Here is a 19,941-nt window from a genome sequence, read left to right on the forward strand (position 1 = left end):
GGTGACAGCTCTGGCATTTCGAAGGGCACCCGGGGGCCAGCGCCTGCCTTGAGGAGATCTCAGGAGCTCGATAGACTTTCCAAACCTAATTAGTGTTTAATGGTCTGGAGAGACGCCGCATCCGCCGTCACCGGCCACACCATGCCGTCCAGCTTCAGATTCTTAATTAACCTTTAAGGAGATGGTCGGCTGGTAGCCGCCTGGGGAGGCCACGTGCATCCCCAGGGGCGTGCACGCGCCAGGGCCCGCGGGCTCCCTGGGGACACCGTCCCACGCAAGCATCTGAGCGTGACTCCAGCACCCCCCCCACCCAAGCAGGCTTTTGAAGATGCTCCCGTGCACTCGTTCCCAACGAGGTGTGGCCGACTGGGACCCCCGGGGCGCGAGAAGGAGGGAGGGGCCGGCAGCGCTCTAACCCGCTGGGGAGAACGGAGAGGAAAGGAAAAACGCAGCGGTCGTTAGCCATAGCCACAAAGGCAGCCGTTAGGGGGCGCAGTCCGGCGGGGAGCCCCGCACTGAGCATGGCCTCCAGGGACCAAAGGGGGTGACCTGGATGCAGGGGAGGCGTGGGCGTGGGTGGCCATGAGACTGAGGGGGACCTCGACCCCGTGGAGGAGGTAGGCTTTATTAGCCTGTGAGCAGGGAGATTCCCAAAACGGTCCTGGGCGGTTCATGGTTCATGAAGTGTCCTGCTTCCTGCAAAAAATAAGGAACCAGGCAGGATGAGGGGAAAATCCAGGACAATCCAGGTAGTGCCTGGAATAGGGTCAGATTCCAACCCGAGGGATCCGAGGGTACTGGAGGGTGTGAGCCTGGCCATTGGTGGTGGCAATGACATTCATAAAGCCAGACAACCCACCGAGGGACTCAGGCTTTGGGCTGGAGATCTCGTGTGCCTGTGGGACAGCCAAGGGAGAATGAACAAGGGGATCCAGAATGTGACAGGGAAAGAGGGTAGGGATGTGGTGGGAGATTTGGAGTTGTCTCCAGGAGTGTGCAGAAGGGAATGGGAAAGTCTCAGATGGGAGAGAACGGAGAGGGGAAGGGGCCAGCCGCATGTGGGAGAACCCACAGAGGTGTTGAATTCGGAAGAGAAGCAGAAGAAGGCGCAGTGGAGACAGGTTGGGGGCGGGGCAGTGGGGGGTCCGGCACCGCATGGAGAACAAACCCATGCACTTCAGGACCCCACCTCACATACCCTCACCCTACACACACCCGACTCCACATATACCTCATCTCAACACACGCATCACACACCTTGTGTACACACCACAGTCAGCCCCTCACACTGCATACACTTACTTGTACACACTCACATACAAGTCCCCTCACACCTGTACCACTCACTCCCAGTCACCCACTCCCTCACACATCCACATTCTTGCATACCCATTCACTTGTCCACCCCCTTCATGCTCTCCAGCCCTTACACACACACCATCACACTCATACCTAAGCCTGACACACTCGTGGGCAGTTTCTATGACCCAGAGACCCTGGTGTGTTCGGGGAGGAGGGCCATGATCGATGCTTATTAATGAAGCTGCCCCAGAGATGGCTAATTGATGGCGGTGTGCGGCTGTTGTCTGGAATTTAACCTGATTCATCATTTAGCCTGTTGGAGGCTGGAGAGCTGTGTTAATTAATGCCAGGAAAACAGACTTGGATGAGCTGGCGGTGCAGCCTCATATTAGAAAACGGAGAGCAAGGGGCAGAGGGAGGGAGGGGGGGGAGAGAGAGAGAGAGAGAGAGAGAGAGAGAGAGAGAGAATGATTAAATCTAAAGCTCAGAGACAAAACAAATTCCAAAAAGCAAATGTCGGTGCCATTTCTAGGATGACTCAGGCTTGTGCTTGGCCGGCATCATCAGGCTGTGGTGTGGGGATTAAGAGCAATTTCCTCTAGATTTGTCATTTACTTGGTGTAGGCTTTGTTTTCTCCTTTACCTCGCCTGGGGACTGACTCTTCAGGCCTCCCACTGAGTCTGGGGAGATGGGGAGGAGGGGTCCCAGGTCAGGAGAGGGTGGTGGGGAAGGCAGAACTCCTCTCCTGGTCACGGAGGGGACTCAGCCTGGCAACACGGTCCACAGTCCCAGAGCAACCTCCTAGAGCATGATGGGTGGGGAGGGAGGACTCGTACCTGGCTCAGGGGCAGGCCGAAGGGAAATGCAGACAAGAAAGTGGGCCTTGGATAACACAGGTGAGGGGCTCTGTCCAGCCTCCAGGGCCAGGGTGCTCACTCCCCTTCCCAGTCCTGCCAAATCAGCTTAAGAGGCTCAGAGTCTAAATCAGAAAGGCAGTGGTTCCCCTGCGGCCTGGGAGACATCAGATCCAGTCAGAGAGAGCCCCTTGAGGCCCAGAACTCAAGGGCCAAGGGCCCTAGAGGGGTGTGAGCTCTCAGGGGAAGGACCAGTGAGCTGATGTGAAGGGAGGGCTGTGAGCATGTTTTGGTGGAAGAAACCAGTTCTGAGCTCTGCACAGCTGAGGGTAGCCTTGGAACACAGCCTTGACTTGCCTGGTGGAGCTCTGGTATCAGAGCAGATGAGGGGAAACAAAGGGAGGCCGGTTAGGGCTCTGTAATCACTAGAGCTGACTAGCTTGGATTTAGGACACCCCTTGCAGAAGGGAGCCCCCACCCCCACCAGTGCAGTGTGGGAGCAGCTACTGAAGAGCTGAGAAAGGGAATTCCACGTGAATGGGTGGCTGGTGCCCGCCAACTATGGGGCCACGTGGCTGGGCATTTTGGGACTCCGTTATGCTGCAGCGCGGCACTGAGGGCAGAAGGTGTGGTGCACGGCTGGGGGACAGGAAAGGGAAGGGCTTAAACACCATTTCAGCAAGGCCCTTTTGCAGACCAGGTGTGAGCTTCTGGAGGGAAGGGCCATGTCATTGAGGTTTGCTTTGCCATCCTTGTGCCAGAGAACAGGGGCTGGCCTACAGAGATGTTCACTAAGCACTGGATGGATGAAAGAACAAACTTAGTGGTCCATCAAAGCAATAGGCTCCGGGGGCACCTGGCTGGCTCAGTTGGAAGAGCAGGTGACTCTTGATCTTGGGGTTGAGTTCAAACCCCACATTGGGTGTGACGATCACTAAATTTTTTTTTTTAATAAATAAAAATAAATAAATCTCAAGATAGGCTCAAGTACTGGTAGGCCAGGTAGAGAGGACAGACCTGGGGCAGGTGGGGGAGAGACTTAGAGAGGGTAAAGGGGGCCACAAGTGAGCTCAGGGTGTTAAAGCCTCAGGAGAGCGTGGTCTCCCACCCTCCCCCACCAGCTCTTCCCCCAAGGCTGTCCAGTCTTTTCTGTTCAGTAGAGTTCAAAAGAGAGCCCAGGGCATAGGAGATGGGAAGGAAAAGAAATTAGATGTTAGGTATTCCCTTTAAAATGTTGGAAATACCCACTATGAGAGGAGGAGAAGGGGAGGAGCTGGGAGAAGAAGGGAAAAGGAGAGAGAAGGCAGCTGTTGTTCATTTATTGAGCACTTACTGAATACCAGGCGCTCTGCTGAGAGCTTCGCCTGAGCTATCACATGAATCCTGCCACCCTATCAAGGGGGCTAGGCCTCTAGGAGTCAAATGACTGTCCCATCTCATATGAGCAAGTAGATGGCTAGGACTGAGAGCCAGGCCTCCCAACTAAATCAGTTGTTCCCTCCAGAATTATCTATCCGCTGCAGTTAAAAAAAAAAAAAAAAAAAAAGACTCACCCCCTCCCCAACTTTGAAGAGGGTTAGCGACCCAGCCTGGCCACTCAGGCAATAAGCTTGGTTTCCACAGCAGCAGATCTTAATTAGGACGGCAAGGGTCCTCCCTCCCTTGCCAGGCAGCCCTGGCGTGTTGATGGGAGCAGGTGAGGTGGACACGGGGCTCAGAAACAAAGAGACCGGCGGCCCTTGGCTGTGTGGACCTGAGGGAGCCCTGCCGGGTGGGCACGGAATATGTTAGCCCATCTGCGCGATTTCTCCCTGATTTCTCACTGTATCAGTCCTGTCCGCCTTACCTGCCACAGCCCGAGAAGCATCTACCCACACACATGGCCCCAATCCCGACCCCACTGCAGTGGAGGGGCGGTGAAGGAGTTCCCCGTCCTGGAAACCCGCAGAAGAGACCTCTGGTGGCCCCCGGAGGCGGGGGCTGGGGGCGGCTCCTCCTTTGTTTGTGCCAACTCTCCCCCCTCCGCCCCCCGCCCTGCATGTGCATGTGAGGGGAAAGCGTTGTGTAAACTTAGACTGCGGAGAGCAAGGAGAGGGTGGAGGCTCGGAGGGGATAGGAGAGAGGGAGGAAAGCCGAGAGAAGGGGAGGGGGCAGCCCGAGGCAGCCGCACCAATAGGCTCTGTCAGTCCTCTGGCCGCTGTTCGCCGTTCGCTGGGCGCCGGAGAGCAGAACAGCCTGTTGCATAGCAACTGCCCAGCGCCTGTTGCGGGGGGGCGGGACCACGGAGGCTGCGCGGCCGCCCAGGGGGCTGCTGGGACGGAGGCTCGCGCCCCACCCGCCTCCTCACCGCGCGCTCGGCGCTCCCCACCCCTGGATGCCTGGAGCGGCAGCCAGCCCCCTCCGGCCGCCCTCCCGGAGAGGGCATGCGCTGCCCCCAACCATGTCTCCGGCTGGGAGCCAGCCGTCTTCTCCCCTACGCCCCCTCCCCAGTGGAACGCTCACGAAGCCAGGCTGGGACTGGGGCTAAGGGACCGTCTGGAACCCAGCATTAAAGCCAGGCTGGGGAAGTTTTACTTCCATCCATCAAGTACGTCCTGTGCATAAGCCCTGGGCTGCTTCTGTCTTCCCACACATGGGGAGGGGACCCAGACGGCGCAGGCCGGTTCTGATCTAAACATTCACCTGGCACTTCTCAGCGTTCCTGACCAGACTCCACTTCCCTGAGCACGCCGCTGCAAGCTTATTCTTTCTGAACGCGGCTGGTGGGCTCTGTTGTCCCTGCTGGAGACTGACAGGGGACACTAGGGCCCACAGCACCAGCTCAGCCCCTCCCGGGTTCCCCCTCACTCTGCCTGACCGCCGGTGCACTCATGCCCCAGACTTTCCTCCCACTCCCTGGCACCCTGCTGGCACCCTGTCTCCTCTGCTCACCCAGGCTTTCTGCCCTTGAATGCCCAGCCCTGGTCCATACCCTGGCACCCCATGACTTTGCTCAAACGGCTTGCTTGGCTTCTGGAAGACTGGAGGACATGAGCCACCTCATGTGATTGGCGTGAAGTCTGGAGCTTGGGAAGGACAGGAGGAGTGTCACCTGCCACCACCACCCATGCCTCTCAGTCCCCATCCAGGCACATGGCAGTAGCCCACGCAGGTCAGCATACTATCATGCCCTGACCCAGAGCCAACAGGCCCAGGCCTGGGCTGGGTCACAGCCGAGTCCTCAAGGTTGTCAGGCGTCTGTGCTGTTTCTCATCTGCCTGCCCTTCGTCCTCTTAAGGGCCACTTGTGACAGCAGCAAAGTGAGTCCAGAGGCTATGGCTCGAAAAGTGACAAGAGTGGCTGTGTGGACCCAGTCACTGAAGTCTCCCTGAGGAGGGGTCACCAGGGCTTAGGACTCTACTCCTTAGACAGGTATGAGAGGAGGTGAGAGTGACAATAAGGAAGGGGGCCCTTGTAACCAGCACAGAGACAGGGTAAGGCAGCTCTGTGGCTGACTTGGCGGTGACCTCAAATACTTTGCCGAGGGATGGGCCAAGGGCCTGGGCTGGCAGCCAGCCCCACCCAGGGCTGCCCCTAGCAGAGCGATCTAAATGAGAAGAGGGGTGAAGAGCTAGCGGGACCTACATGCCGGTTTGTGTCCCGACCCAACAAGCATCAGATGGCCTCCTCGGAGCGGGGAGTGGGAGCAGAACCAGATTTATTAAAAAATCTTATCTGGAGGGTTTGCATTTCAATGGGCTGTGGATTTGCATATTTTAACAATAACCCCGGGTACTTCTGTCTGGTCTGTGCTCACTGTCTCTCTAAATGAGGATTGAGGATCAGAGCTTCAACAAACCCTCCCTCCCCTCACCCCAAGGTACCACAACCCCACCTTGCTGGAGGGGAGGGCCTTTGGGTCGGAAACAGAGCTGTCCAGCAGGTGACCACCTCTGGACACTCCTGTCCCAAGGGCATGGCTGAGGCAAGAGAGAACAAGGCTGGTGATGGAGCGCGGGCAGGGTTCTGCATGTTCAGCAGGAAGACAAGATGGGTGTGGGCCTTCCCTCACAAAAAGAAGACAGACATTGAACAAATAAGTTGACAAGTTTGGGATAGTAATGCTGTGGTGAGGCAATTGGAGGGAAGAATGGGAAGCTTGAAGGAACACTTCATTTAGATTGCAATGCCCAGGGGGAAGCTGAGGCCTGAGGGAGGGGTGAGAGGTAGCCAGGAGAAAGGGCAGCTAGATCTGCCCGTAGACAACCACGGGGCAGCCTGGGGATAGGACCCCCCACACCCTAGGATGGGCACCACCAGCTTGTCTGGCCAGGTGCACCTCAGAGACTGGACTGAGGTCAGAGGGCTCCAGTGAGGGCAAATTGCCCTCTACACTAACTGTTGGGGTGTCCTTAAGCCTGAACATTATGGTGACAACAGAAGGGATTCCTGGAGTTTCTAACCCCTCTCTATGTAAGGAAGCATATGTGATTTATTAAGGAGATAATTAAAATGTTAGTATATTTACAAAAAGCTACAAATAATGTGCACTGCTTCAGCCATTCCCCTGCAATCCCTTCTCACTAGGGGACAGTGGAAGCCATGGGGCAGGGGCTCATTCTTTTATTCCGTGGTTCCTGAAAACCTACTAGGCACAATCCTGGGAATCCACCAGGGCATGGGATTCAGAATCTGCCTTCTTGGGGCTTTAAACAAACAATTTCTCCATTCATTAATTGTGAATTAATTGTAATTATTGGCTAAGTGTCGCAAAGGCCAGGTCCGGGCAGAGGGCAGAATCGCTGGGGAGCCAGCCACCTAGGTCCCTGTGATCTCACGCTTGAGTTTTCTTCTCTGTCCATATCGGGTGGTGGCTTCCTCACCCCCAACCTTTTATACCAAAGACGGAGAATTCTCAATCTATTCTCCTAAAGTTGCCCAAGGTTCATCTCCAAAAGATAAATCTTCGAGTCATGATCTTTCTGTCTGAGGAGCAATGCTGAGAACTCCTCCTGGTCAAGAGAATGCCTGGTGCCTGGCGTTGGTCGATGGAACTCCGGGGTGGTGGGGACCCAGGAAGGCATCGTCTGTGGGGTAGCTCCATGGGCACACAGCCCGTGCAGATGCAGAGGCCCCGTGCTCAGAAGGGTCACGTGCATGGGGTTTAGTGCTCTGCAGTCGCCATCTTCAAATTTTTAAAATTTTCTCTTTGTACTTATGTCTCAAGTCAGTGAAATCTGTGGGAGGAAGGAATGTGTAGGTTGCTTGCCGCCTCTTGCATATGCGAGGTTTCCCCCCCACTGTCTGCCAATCCGTGCCCATCCTTGGCCCCACAAGCCAGCCCTCAGCTCTCTAGGCTGGCCAGCAGTGGCCTGGGCGTAGGTTAGGGGAGGCTTGGGTCAGGCCTCCTCCCCCAGTGACGCCCAGGCTAGCAGCGCTGTGGCATGTCTGGTTGGCCAACAGAGGCTTCTGCCCCCGTCTAGCACATCTTGGTAGAACATTTGCAATACCTTTAGGGTTGACCATCCATTGCGGGTTGGGGCAGTGGGTGGCCCCTGGGTGGAGGTGAAGCCTGGTTTGACTTCCAAGGGGCCATTCTAGGCTAGGCTAGGTAGCAACATGTGTGTGTGTGGGGGGGGTCAGTGGAAAGGAGAGCCCAGCAGTCCTCAGGCCTAAGATGCTCCCCAACACTGTTGCAGGGTGGGGCTCTGGGTTCTGTGTGGATCTCCATGCCTCAGAGGACTCTGTCTTCCTCCTCAGCCTTCCTGAATCTGGCTTGCATTTGTCTCTTCTGGCCGGCTCAAGGCATCCTCCAGGCACAAGCCATAGAAAACAAACTGTAATTTTGGTGATTCTGCATAGGAGCTAAATGTCCTGATATTTGCATTTAAAACTGGCATCACACAAAATAAAGACAAATGGTAGGATCTAGGCTAATAATTTAAAATTTATATTCTTTTTACTTAAAACGACGTCAAACAGCAAATAAAAAAGACCATGACGAGTCAAGAAAGAGAGAGACTGAGGGAAAAAAGGAAAAATTTTATAATTTGTGCTTTCATGACACTTTCTCCCTTGCTTTTTGAACAAGAAGGAGCCCTGCTGATTGTATCTCTCTTCCCAGAGTGATGATGCTGCTGGCTTGGGGTATAGATATCCCAGTGGGCTCCAGCCTTCAGGGTCCACTGCTTCCCTGTTCCACGACCCTGATGTGTGCTGGGTTGGGGGGCAGACAATATAAAAGTTGATTCTTTGAGGGGATGAGAACAAACAGTGTGGACTAATGAGGAACAGGAGTCAGGCTCCTCACGAGCCCAGGAGAGGTTGGGAAGGGAGAGAGATAAGAGATACCTTCAGTGAACAAAGCAAGAGAAGAATAGGCATTTCCACACTACACCATGGCTTGGGGAGAGGTGAGCCCCTCCAGTGAGCATGGGAGCTGGGTGCCTGCAGGCTTGCACACGTCCCAGTCGAGCCTGAAAGGACCCTCACTCAGCACTGAGGTTTGAATACCCACCCTGGAATTACATTTGGGGACACAGGGGCTGGGTGGAGAGCACCCTGGCCATTCCTGTAGGCCACCACAGTCGTCTCTGCCACCCCAACCATCCTCTGACCACCCTGGCCCTGTGCGGGGCTTCAGTCCAGATCTTCCAAGGCATGGGCCACAGACTGGAAAGCAACATGGAGGATGAGGTTTATGGAGAGGCTACAAAACAGAAGGAACTACGCTAGTTTGCTCCTTTATCTTGTTTATTCCCAGTCTCCCGCTAAAATGAATTCTTTGAAGATGTCTGTAATGTCCTCCAAGTACTACTCAAACATGTATGCACACGTGCGTGCACACACACACACACACACACTATCTCTCTCTCTTTTTCTCTCCAGGGGAGCCTAGTCCTGAATTAGTGTCTAGGGGGTCTGTGGGTAGGAAACTGGGTCCCTGTTCTTGCTTGAGGAATAAGTGCCTATTTTAGTTTGTCACACACACATACACACACACACACATTCATGCACACACATGCTACGAGAGGAGAGAGAGAGCGCACAAAGTAATACAAGGTCATGTGTGACCAAGAGAGCCAAGAGATAACCAGCAAAGTCTTCTTGATAGAGGAGGATTGTTGAGGATGGCCAGTGAGGAATGACAGAGAACTTTCCAGGTCTTTTTATTTCTGAAACAGCTTTGGGTCACCTGCCTGGGGGCCTGGTGTGAAGCAGAGGGCTCAGGTGCCTAAGAAGGCAGTTGTAGGGCCTAAAGGATCCTGCTGGTGTGAGGGCTGTCCCAAGGGAAGCAAGAGCAAGTTCATGAGTGGATGTCCCCAGGGCTCTTGCTAGAACTGGCTTAAGGAGTGAGGGGCCAAGGGACTCAGCTCCTGTCCCCAACCTCCATGTCAGCTCTCAGTTGCGGGGTTGGGGGTGGGAAGCTGGGTGAAGTCAGTCCCTTCCTAGTTTGGTGGCAGAACACATCTGGGCATTAAGGGACCTGTGGCCCCATCTGCAGGCTGGCCTTGCTCTAGTAGGTTGCTCATTCCAGGGAGCCCCTTGTGGGGCAGGGAAGAGGAGACAGATGATTGGGAAAATGGCCTTCATACGGGAACCAGCCCAGGAGCCCAGTCCAGGTTGCACCTGGGAGGACAAGAAAAGGCGGGTATCTGGAACTGGGGGTTACTCAGGGCCGTCTTCCCAGATGGGGGAGGGGTGCTTCTGTCCCCTGGCCCTCAGGGGGCGGCAGAGAGCTGCAGACACCTGTGGGATGGTAGAGCTGACAGAGGAAAACCCACATGCAGAGGAGGGCATATGGGAAGGGGAGGGGGAGTCAAGAAAGAGCCAGGTTGGCCTGTCTGTCAATCTGTCTGCCTGCTCACTGGCCACAGACCTCTCTCTCCGCAAGAAGCCACGTTGGACAGACAGGTGAAGCCTTTGGACCGGCTCAATCATCGTATTTATTCTAATTGTATCGTAATCGTCCCCAAGGAGCCTGGTTCAAATGAGCTTGACATTATTAAAATTTTAATGCCCAGTTTTCATAGCTGAATGAATATTTAAAGGGTATGTCCCAGCTTAAGTTATGATGATGAAGAAATTAATGGAATGTCTTGTTTAATGCATGGATATGTGTTGATGCAAAAAGTGGCAGAGATGGGGAGGGGGAGGGGAGGCAGAACTGGTAGAAGAAGCCAGCACCAGCCTTCTGCTGCAATAGCGACAGGGAGGACCCCAAAACCTGGGCCACAACCACTCACTCCCCGTGATAGGACCCCGAGCTGGAAGCAGAAACACAGTAAAAGAGTTGGTGATGTCCCCGAAGGACTGACCCCAGAAGACTTCAGGGTGCCTTCAGGGAGCTGTTCCTGACCCAGGGGGGCAGCCCTGAGTTGCCACCCCTCTCTGCCCTCCTACTCCCTGCTGCAGGCATGCAAAGGCACAACCCAGGTGGAAGGTCACAGAGGGACACAGACGACACCTCAGAAAGAGAATCAGCAAGGGGGGCACCTGCACACCAGCCCAGGTCCCACCAGCTTCCAGCCCCAGGCCCTCCTGGAAAGATAATACAAAGACTGAGGGGGATGCCTGGAGAAAGGAGCAACAGACATGGGAGAGAAAAGGCCCCAAGAAGCAGGCTCCAGTGTCCTTGAAGCATGCTATTCACCTGTAAGGGACAGCCTGGGGCCGTGTGGCCAGCGGCTCCTAGAGGCCAGGGTCTGATGGGGCAAAGTTAGAAGAAGGACAAGGTGGCAGGGCCCCTCCCCCATCCTACCCATCACCTCTCGATGTTCCCTTCCTCACCACCATCTCTCCTGCCCAGCACAGCCTCTTCTCCCCAGGACAGGCTCACTCCCCCTCCTCAGGGCAGAACCAGGCCTTGGTGAGGCTGGACAGGGCTGGAGTCTGGAACAGGGACAGGAGACACTGACAGAGGGAGATCTCCCTCCAGACCCCAGGCATCTGTACAGAACCTGCTCCAGCTGAGAAATCTTCCCAGCGGAGCCTGACACTTTATTTCTGCTGAGAATTAAGAAAGCACTGGGCCATATTTTATCTCTCCATCAAGACTGGCACCTCTTCGACAGCCCTGCGAAGGCTGTCTGGTTGCTGACCATCCCTAGATCATAATAAAACATGAAAAATGACCCCAGAAGCCACAGGTCCCTGGGAACCAGCTTAGCTCCAGTCCACCCATCTGTGTGGAACATCCCGTGGGTGCCTAGCCCATGGCTGGGGGAGGGCGGGAAGTCAGATGAGCCCCTGGACCGGAAGGGGCTGTTGCCAGGAAGCCCAGAAATCAGAGCCTACCACTGAGTCATGGAGGAGGTCAGGGAGGGCTGGGGTGGGGCTGGGGGCTGGAAGGGCTGGAAATTCGCCCCACGTCCATGAGCCTGGGACAGAGTATTCTTGAATGCCCACGTAGTGGGACAGGCTGGCTGCCTGGGAATGGGGTGCCCCTGAGGTAGAAGCCTCCATGCACAGGCAGAGTCCACTGGCCCTGTTTAATTTATCTTGTTTAATTTCGGGGTGTTCCAGAAAGAAGGGACATTCTAGAAAAGGGTTGGATACTGAGTCCCAAAAGGCACTGGATGGGGAACCAGGAGGGCCCTGGCTCCCTCCTGGAGCCCTTCCCCCAGAGCCAGAAGCCTGCTCGGCCTTCTGCGCCCTTTGCTCAAGAGCTGCAGAGGAGGCTGTGTATGGAGCAGGGAGTCCAGGACCCCCTAAACGAAGCCAGGAACTTCATTACGTCCCTCTTCCTGCTCCCTGTGATTGGAGCTTTTCTGTAACACCACAGTCTCCTCTCTGGCAGAGCTTACATACAAAGTAGCTTTCTCCCCCTCAACTCTGTAAGGCGTGCCAAATCCCGTAGCAAACGTGACGATCTGACCCCATCTCGGTGGGCTGGCCCCAGAGTCCTGTCTTGCCCCTGCACAGGCCACCTGTGTCTCATGTCCTCTGCTCTGTGCCCTGCCTCCCGCCTCTCTGTCCTTCCTCGTGGTGGCTCTGCCCTTCTCCTGGCCTTGTCCTCACCTTGCTGAGTCACAGGCACCCACACTCCCCCACCCACTTGTCTTGACGCAGCCACAACTCACTTCGAATCCTAGACCAGAAGGCCCGAGGACGCTTGTCACTGGCTGGTCCAGCCTCGGCACACGAGGGGAACAGGCGACAGAGTCACCTGGTGCAGCCTGGGAGCCTAGAAACAGCCCTGGTTGACACGGCGTCCTGGGCTCATCTGGCCACCGGGTGGCTCTGCCTCAGCATCTCCATCTATGAAATGGGGGTGCCAGTCCCTGCCCCGTGTGCCTGTCAGGGTGTGTTTGTGTGAGAAATGAAAATGCAGTGAGGGCTAAGGAGGTGCTGGACAGGCGAAAGCACTGGAAAAGACATAACGTAGGGTTCCATTTGCATGATTCCTTCCGTTTTTATTGTCTGGAATATCTTGGGGCCTCGGCTGGCTGGCGAGCCCACCCCGCTGCCTCCGCGGCAGGCAGCAGGGAGGAATCAGACCGGCGCTGAGCGGAGCCGCGATGCTTGGAGTTCAGAGACCCCTAGTGGCCTGATCGAGGCACTGACGTGGGTCCCGGAAGGAGAGAGAGAGAGAGAGATGGGCCTCCCCGACGCGTTGGGGGTCAGGCGGTGTCCTGGTGTCCTCCTGTCCCCTAGATACCATGGGAGACGAGGAGCTGTGCCCACTGCACACACCCCCAGGGGGCAGAGCTAGCTGTGGTCAGGAGCCACAGCCCTGAGCCAGCTCCAACGAGGAGCTGGTGAGGGGGGCCCAGAGCCTCATGAGGGCACCCTAGGACCCACAGCTCACATCTGCAAGATGGCATGAGGTGTCTAGAGACCAGCTCTTTTTGGCAAAGCCAGCTGTCTCTGGTGAACCCGGGCTGGCCAGAGATGCGCTGTGGGGACACCTTAGATGCTGAAGTCGCAAGCTAATGAGAGCGGCTCCAAGGCAGGGTGGGGGACACCTCAGAGCCCACGATCCAGAGAGGCCCTCCTGGGGGCCCTGGGGACTGCACAGGCGAGGGGAGGGGATGGGGGTTGGTGCCCCTGCACGGGCCCGCGGTTGCATGGGTGTGCGGGTGGGCAGGTGCAGTCCGTGTGCCTCGGTCCCTGTGAACACCTGTGTGCCTTTGGGTGTGGGTGTCTGCCCCCTCGTTCCAGGCCCACTCTGACAACATCCCCTGTGCTCTGTTGCAGATGAACCGGCCGATCCAGGTGAAGCCAGCGGACAGCGAGAGCCGAGGAGGTAGTAGCTGCCTGCGCCAGCCCCCTTCACGTGAGGGCTCACTTGTCTCTGCCCCCCTCCCTGGACCCAACCCTCCCCCCATCCCTGATGCGCCGATGCAGCGACTCCCTGCCCTCGCCTCCCGCCCTGGGAACTCACGGCTGGGTGCTGGGACAGGACTTTGGAGCTCTGGGTGACCGGTGTGGGGGGAGACCAAAAGGAAGCAAGGAGGTGAATGGGGTCTGTCAGGTGCTGGGGTTCCTTCCTTCCTGTAAGTGAACAACTATCATGTCATGGGGCACTCTCATGCCTTCTTTAGGAACCCCAAAAGGGTGTGTCCACTTCCATGTCGCCAAAGAAACCCCCTTCTGATGGAGCATGAGCAGTTGAAAGGGTGCTGGGCTGGGGAAGAGGGGCTGGGACCTGGGAAGGTTCAGGCCAGAGCCAGCAAATCTGAGAAGGGCCTCGGTGGGGGCTTGGGACCGCTGAGGTCAAGATCCTGGAGACAGATCCAGGCAGACCGGGAGATGTCTGGAAGGGGACATAGTGGGAGGGCACAGCCACACCCCACAAGCTCAGAGCCCCACTCCCCGAGGAAGCTCTGGGCCCTCCACCAGCGATGGCCCTGCCACCATGGCACAGAGAGGCTGCACTGGCTTGGGCTCCTGGCTCCCTTTGCCAAGCACCTCTACCCCGGGCTTTGGTCTGGACTGGTCACTCCCCTCTCTGCTTAAACAGGCACTGAGCAATTTCCCTCTCCCCTCTCCGCCCTCCCTACAAAAACTGTTCTAGGAAATTAAGAGCCAAAAGTAAAATTGGCAAAAGCTACTTGGAAATTCAGAGTCAAGGTCCTTGCCCAGAGAAAACTGTAGTGTGGCCACAGGTGGCCTGCCTGCCCCTGAGACCTGGGGTCCCTCCAGCTCAGGCTGCTGCCCTCTGGGTCCTAGCAAGACCCTGACCTGGGCACAGGGCCTCTATGTCTAGGACCTTCCTGACTTGGGCTTCAAATCTCACACCCCACTCCCCGAGCCCAGCTGGAATCTGGGTGCTGCCCAAAGGGGTCCCATGACCCCAGGGAATTGACACACCTCCCTTTGGCCTTCTCAGAGCTTCCCATCCTAAGGACCCTGCGAGCCGAGGTGGGTCGGTTGAGAGGCAAAAATGGCTCAAGTGAAAAGGGCCCAGGCAGGGGATACCTACCTGGTTCACACTGAACCTATCCGGTTCCTGACTGTCCAGTGACTTCAGTTTGCGGTACACCCAGAGACTTGTCAAGTACCCAGCTCTAGGCATCCTTGCCCTGGTGGGGAGTACTGTCCCACCTCATGCAGGACTTCACCTCGGTGGCCCCAAGGAGCCAGGGTCCTCTCCTAGAGACTGTCTCTGGGAGGCAGGCCCAGCAGGCCCTAGGCCCCAAGGTCACCCCGTCATGCAGTGACTCACCTGCCGCACCCTGTTCAGGTAGCAGAGTCAGGATGCAGTGAAGAGCCCGTGTCCCTGGCGGTGGCGGGGGGGGGGGGTGTGGATCTCTGGTGCACAGGAGGGGGCCCGAACAGTAAGCAGAAACTGCAGTCCCAGAGAAGGGGCCCCTGAAATGGGGGCAGCCAGATACCTTGGCGCCTGAGCTGGCCTTGAAGAAGGGGAGTTTCCACACCTGGAAAAGAAGTCAGGGTGGCATGAAAAAGGCCCCATGGGGGGGACCTGTGGGGGAACAGGGGGCCCCTCGGGTACAGAGCCCATAGCTCAGAATTCAGCCGGTTTTCTCCGGGCCGGGCTCAGGGTGGGGTGTTGGAAACACCGTGCCCAGCGAGGCCACACTGAGCTCAAATGCAAACCCTCTTCTCCTTCACTTGCCTTAGAGGCAATAGCTTTCTGACTCCAAGTTGCTAACCTCATCTCCTTTCTCCCATATATCTCCTGCCGCTGACACTTGCCCCAAACCAGATTAATCAGCTCTTTTACTCTTCCTGCAGTGGAAAGGGGGGAAAAAGAGCCAAACCTAAACATCTATCTATTAATTGCATATTCAATATTAAACAGTGAGATGATCCTGAGTCAGCACTATCACCGAGCTATTTAAAAAAAAAAGAAAGAAAGAAAGAAAGAAAGAAAGAAAGAAAGAAAGTCAGTTTAAAGTAATTTAATATCCATTACATACTTCTTCCGGTGGAAAGAGGATGGGAAAGAGGTGAACATGAAAAAAGGTGAAAGAAATGGGAACAGAGAAGGGTGTGGAAGGCGGCTAAGGGGAGAAGAGCGGGGTCTCAAGTGAGGGGGGCGGGGCGAAGCCGAATCCGGACCAGCCCATGAGACAGGAGACCCCACGGCTTGGGGGGCGCGGTCAAAGAAGAGAGCTTGCTGTGGCCTGGAGCAGGCGGCGAGGGATTCCTGGAGGGAACTGGACCAAGAGGGGTAGACTTGGGGGAAACAGGGAGGACACAAAGTGAAAATGGGGCCCTGAACACAAGGCCGAGAGGTTGGGCTTGTCTCCATCAGGAGCAGGAGCCGTGGATCCTGGTGGGGGGACCAGGCAGAGAGAGGGCATCAAGGCTGTGATGTCCCTGCGCAGGCAGAGAGGAGCGGGCCCCGGCAGCCCCCCCCCCCCAAGAGCAGCCCTCCAGTCAGGCAGAGAAGGCGCCCTCTCTCCGCAAGGAGGATCAGTTCACCCCACAGAGCTCACTGGAGCAAGTTAAATTTAAACTGAGCCACCGTCAGATGAGCAAACCAATTCATTAACCGGAAGGATGAGGCAGGCTGGGGACAGAAAGGAGCCTGGGGAGGGCACCCTACCTGTTCCGGCCATCTCAGAGGCAGGGACCCTCCCTATAGGGGAGGCGCTGTGTTCCTTCACGGGCACTAGGCAGGTGTGTCCCGCCCCACGAGCTGGTTCATGGTCAGCATCTGAACTGGGTGCCATGGCTGCAGGGAAGCCACACACACACACACACACACACACACACACACACACACACACACGCTCCAGAGGACTCCGGCTTAGCTGGAGTATGTGAGGCCTCACCTGGGAGAGGCACCACTGAGTCTCCTCCCTGGCTCCTTCAGGGAGGACTGAGGAGGCCCAGAGGAGAGGGGCCAAAGGAGCAGCTGTCACTGAATCCAAGGCGAGAGTCAGCCAGAGGCCAGGTGATGGGGGAGGGTGGACACCGGCAGGAGGGCAGAGCTCCCTGTTACAAAGTCCTGTTGTTCCACTACTAGCTAAAGGCCTGGAGGAGGTTTGGAGGCATATGGGGGGGGGGGGGGGGGGCTTGAGCTCCAGCCATGAAGGGGACCCTGGCAGGGTCGTTGCAGTAAGCTACCCCCTAGGGAAGCTTCTAGAGGGTGAAGGAGCTTCTTTTATGTCTCCCTGTGCCCACCAAGTCCTTCAGAATCACCTGGGTTGAAGGACCCCACAGCAGTTTCCATTCCTGTCCTCCTTCTCCAGAACTGGGAGCCCCTGTCTGCCTCTCTTCCCCAGCTCCGTCTCTCCCTCCTGTCTCAGTCAGTCTGCTGGGGGCTGGGGGTGGGGTTGGTATCAGCAATGGCAGGGCAGGTTTGCGCAGAGAACCTGGGAAGGCCGGGAAGGCATGGAAGGCTGGTGGCAGGTGTGACAGCCTGAGAGTCACTGCCTGTGCACTGGGTCCCTGAGGCAAGCGCGGGCAGGTCAGTTCACCAGGCGGCCGTCCTCCAGCCCTCGAGGCTCCTGCGTTCATTTACGGGCGTCTTCAGGGCTGCTGTACCCCGTCACCGTGGCCCACACTCATGTGGCAGTGGAGTCCCGCCGGGCTGGCTAATGAGGTTGGACACAATGCATGTGACCGCGGCTCTGAGGCCCTCCCTGAGGCCACGTTCCCCACCATAAAACCGTGGCTGATTCCGTCCTCCCAGCCCCTCCACCATCTGTAGCCCCATTGGTTCCTGCGGCTTTTAAAATCCTATTAAGTTCCTCATTTCTCCTCCAAGCATTATTTTCTTTCTAAACAGACATAGGCAGCAAACGTGCTAGGAGAGGCCCGGGCCGCCCAGCGGAGGGCCGTGGTCAGCTCCCTGCTGCAGACAGGTCCTGGGGCCCCAGGAGACCCGTGGCCACTCTTTTGATCTCCCCGGGTTGGGTGCGCCCCTTTCAGACTTTTCTAGCTATTTAGTCCCATACTCTAAGTTGGCAATTAGCGAGCGTGTAGAGGAAATAGATGTGCAGGCTGGTCCCGCTGTAGGAAAATTCAATAGGAGTTTCCACTTTCTTAGATGGCAACAAATGCCTCACTGACAAAAGCTTCTGGGTAGACAGAAATCCCTCCGGATTCTGTTAGGAACCCTTGGCCCAGGTGGGGTGGAGTACACAGGAAAGTGAAGCTAAGGGTGGGTGGTGCACAGCAAATTGAAGATTAATCTGAAGTTATACCAAGACCGAGGGAAACAAGGTTTAAAAAAGGAAACCTATCACTCTGGACAGTGCCCCCCCCCCCCCCAAGATGCAGTGCAGTGGGGGATCGGGGAAGGGTGAGAAAAGGTAGACCAGTGTGTACTCCCTGCCGGGACCTCCTGGGTGACACTCCCCTGGGGGTGGGGTGGGCAGAGACCCAGTCCAAAGAACAGCCTCACTGGTGCAGTTGTGTCCTACAGCCCGAGCCCCTCCCCTTCTGTCCCCATCTCTCCCCTTTGGGACATCAGGAGCTTCTCCCCTGGGGCCAACACATCCTGCCTCACCTTTGGGGGTCCTGGTTTGTGCCCTGCCTGAGAGACCCAAGAAGGAGCAAAGCTAACCCCAGCCCAGCCCAGAGGATGAGATCCTGGGTTGAGAAGGGGTCCAGTGACTGAGACCCCAAAGCTGGACCTCAGAGCAGAAAATTCTCTGCCCTCACCAGCCCTTACACTCTCTGTGTCCCCATAGAAGCCCCCAGAAGCTGGGCAGCATGTGTACTTCATTGTGTCTATGTGTGAATGTGTATGTGTTGGGGGAGCACACTTCCTTATCCATCCCCCTCAGCAGACCCTGCAGACCCCAGTATCCGTAGCTCCTGGGCACCGAGACATTCCCACAGCCATGTCTGGGCCCAGGGATGGGCACGGGGTCATGGTGAACCTTCAGCTGGAGGATGGCTAACTGCCTTGTTGGCCAAGAATGGAACTCCAAACCCTGTAGAGGCCCCCCGAGCCGTCTGCCCACCCTCCCCCGTGAGTCAGCCTCTCATCCCGCCCCTCCTATTTTTAAAATCTATCAAGACAGAAAGAAACTCGGCCTCCATCTCGGCCTCCCTCAGAGCTTGGAAATCCTGTTTTGTCAGCCTATCCTGTCCTAGCCCCACCAGAATTTCCCAAGCCATTGATTGTAACGTTTTCCCTTGAACAGCAGCCCCAAAGCCAGTGTCCTGGCTGATCATTCATGTACATGAACCCTTGATTTATTTTGGACTGATATTGAAGGAAAGGCGTTACGGCTTTTAGCTCAGGAAGTTTGAGTCAGACATAAGACAGCAGGTCTCAGACAGTTGCAGTGCTCAGGGAGCAGCCTGGGGCAGGGGTCACTGTCACCCTGCTGGACCCTGTGATTTCCCTTTGGGGAGACCTAAGGTTGAGACATGTCCACTCCAGGCCAAGTGGCCTGCCCAGGGCATGGCTTCTTTGATGAGCAGGAAGTTCTGCCATGTGTCTGACCACAATCCCTCCTACTTTTGCTTGTTTCCAACTGTTAGGTTCCCTAGATGATGCTCCAAGGCCCCCCTACCCTGGGGTTTTATGCTCCATAATCCCTGCCCCTTAAAAATCTTGGTCTCCTTTTTTCCCGAAGACCCTTTAAAAAGAAGACATTTTTTTAAAAATCCGGGAAGCCTCTCTAGTTCACACAACTGAACCGAAACGGTGGTGTGGTGAAAACAGGTCTCTGGTTGGGGAAGGAGGTGGCTGGTGGGAAGGGTCCCTCGTGAGGGCCCCACAGAGGCTCCAGTGGGACAGGCACACATTATAAATACGCCTGCCATGGGTGTGAAATTATAATTAACTGCAAACCTGCTGAGTTTAAATGGACTTTAGGTTTTCAGCTGGGGGAAGGGGTGTTGATTGATCTGCATTTTGTTTTTGAGGGTTTTTTTTTTTTTAATCCATTCGGCAAGTTAAGTTGAGACTCACGGCTCCTTGCCAAATTCCCTCTGGCCCCGGCTAATTTAGCAAAGGATTGTTTCAGAGGAAATGGGGTATTAATCATTGCAAATGGGCTCCGGGATGATATTTAAAAGCTGCTGCGTGTGTGCCCAGGCTGAAGGGGCTGATGATAGAAATCGGGATGACAGGGAGAGGCCAGGGACCAGGGGCTTCTGTCTCCCACCCCCGCGGCCCCTCCCATGGCTTCCTGTTGCAGGCACTGCGTGGGTGTTCAGGAGGAAAATCGGGCAAGATGAGAGGGAGGGAGGGAGAGAGAGAGAGAGAGAATGTCACACTCCGTCTTTCCTGGCCTGATGGTTCTCAGCATGGCACTGAATGAGCCCCCGACATGGGAGAGATGGACCCAGGGCCTTTGCAGCCCCTGGTACTCACACTCAGACAGCCTGATAACAACCTGGGCATGGGGAGCCTGGGGGCAGGGCACC

At 56.2% G+C, this 19,941-nt stretch overlaps 1 protein-coding gene across 50 annotated transcripts in view; it reads left to right on the forward strand.

The window, feature by feature from the left end:
* Window positions 1-19,941, forward strand: part of CELF4 (CUGBP Elav-like family member 4) — a 291,184-nt gene that overhangs the window by 207,983 nt on the left and 63,260 nt on the right. For 26 of the 50 annotated variants that reach the window (XM_047697974.1, XM_047697975.1, XM_047697977.1 and 23 more), the window contains exon 3: window positions 13,336-13,414. In XM_047697974.1, coding sequence (XP_047553930.1) covers window positions 13,336-13,414 — 79 coding nt within the window. The remainder of the gene's footprint in view (window positions 1-13,335; window positions 13,415-19,941) is intronic. The other 24 variants (XM_047697981.1, XM_047697979.1, XM_047697990.1 and 21 more) reach the window with 1 other exon arrangement.

This window comes from Lutra lutra, chromosome 12 (assembly GCF_902655055.1).
Source record: "Lutra lutra chromosome 12, mLutLut1.2, whole genome shotgun sequence".
NCBI classification, from domain to species: domain Eukaryota; kingdom Metazoa; phylum Chordata; class Mammalia; order Carnivora; family Mustelidae; genus Lutra; species Lutra lutra.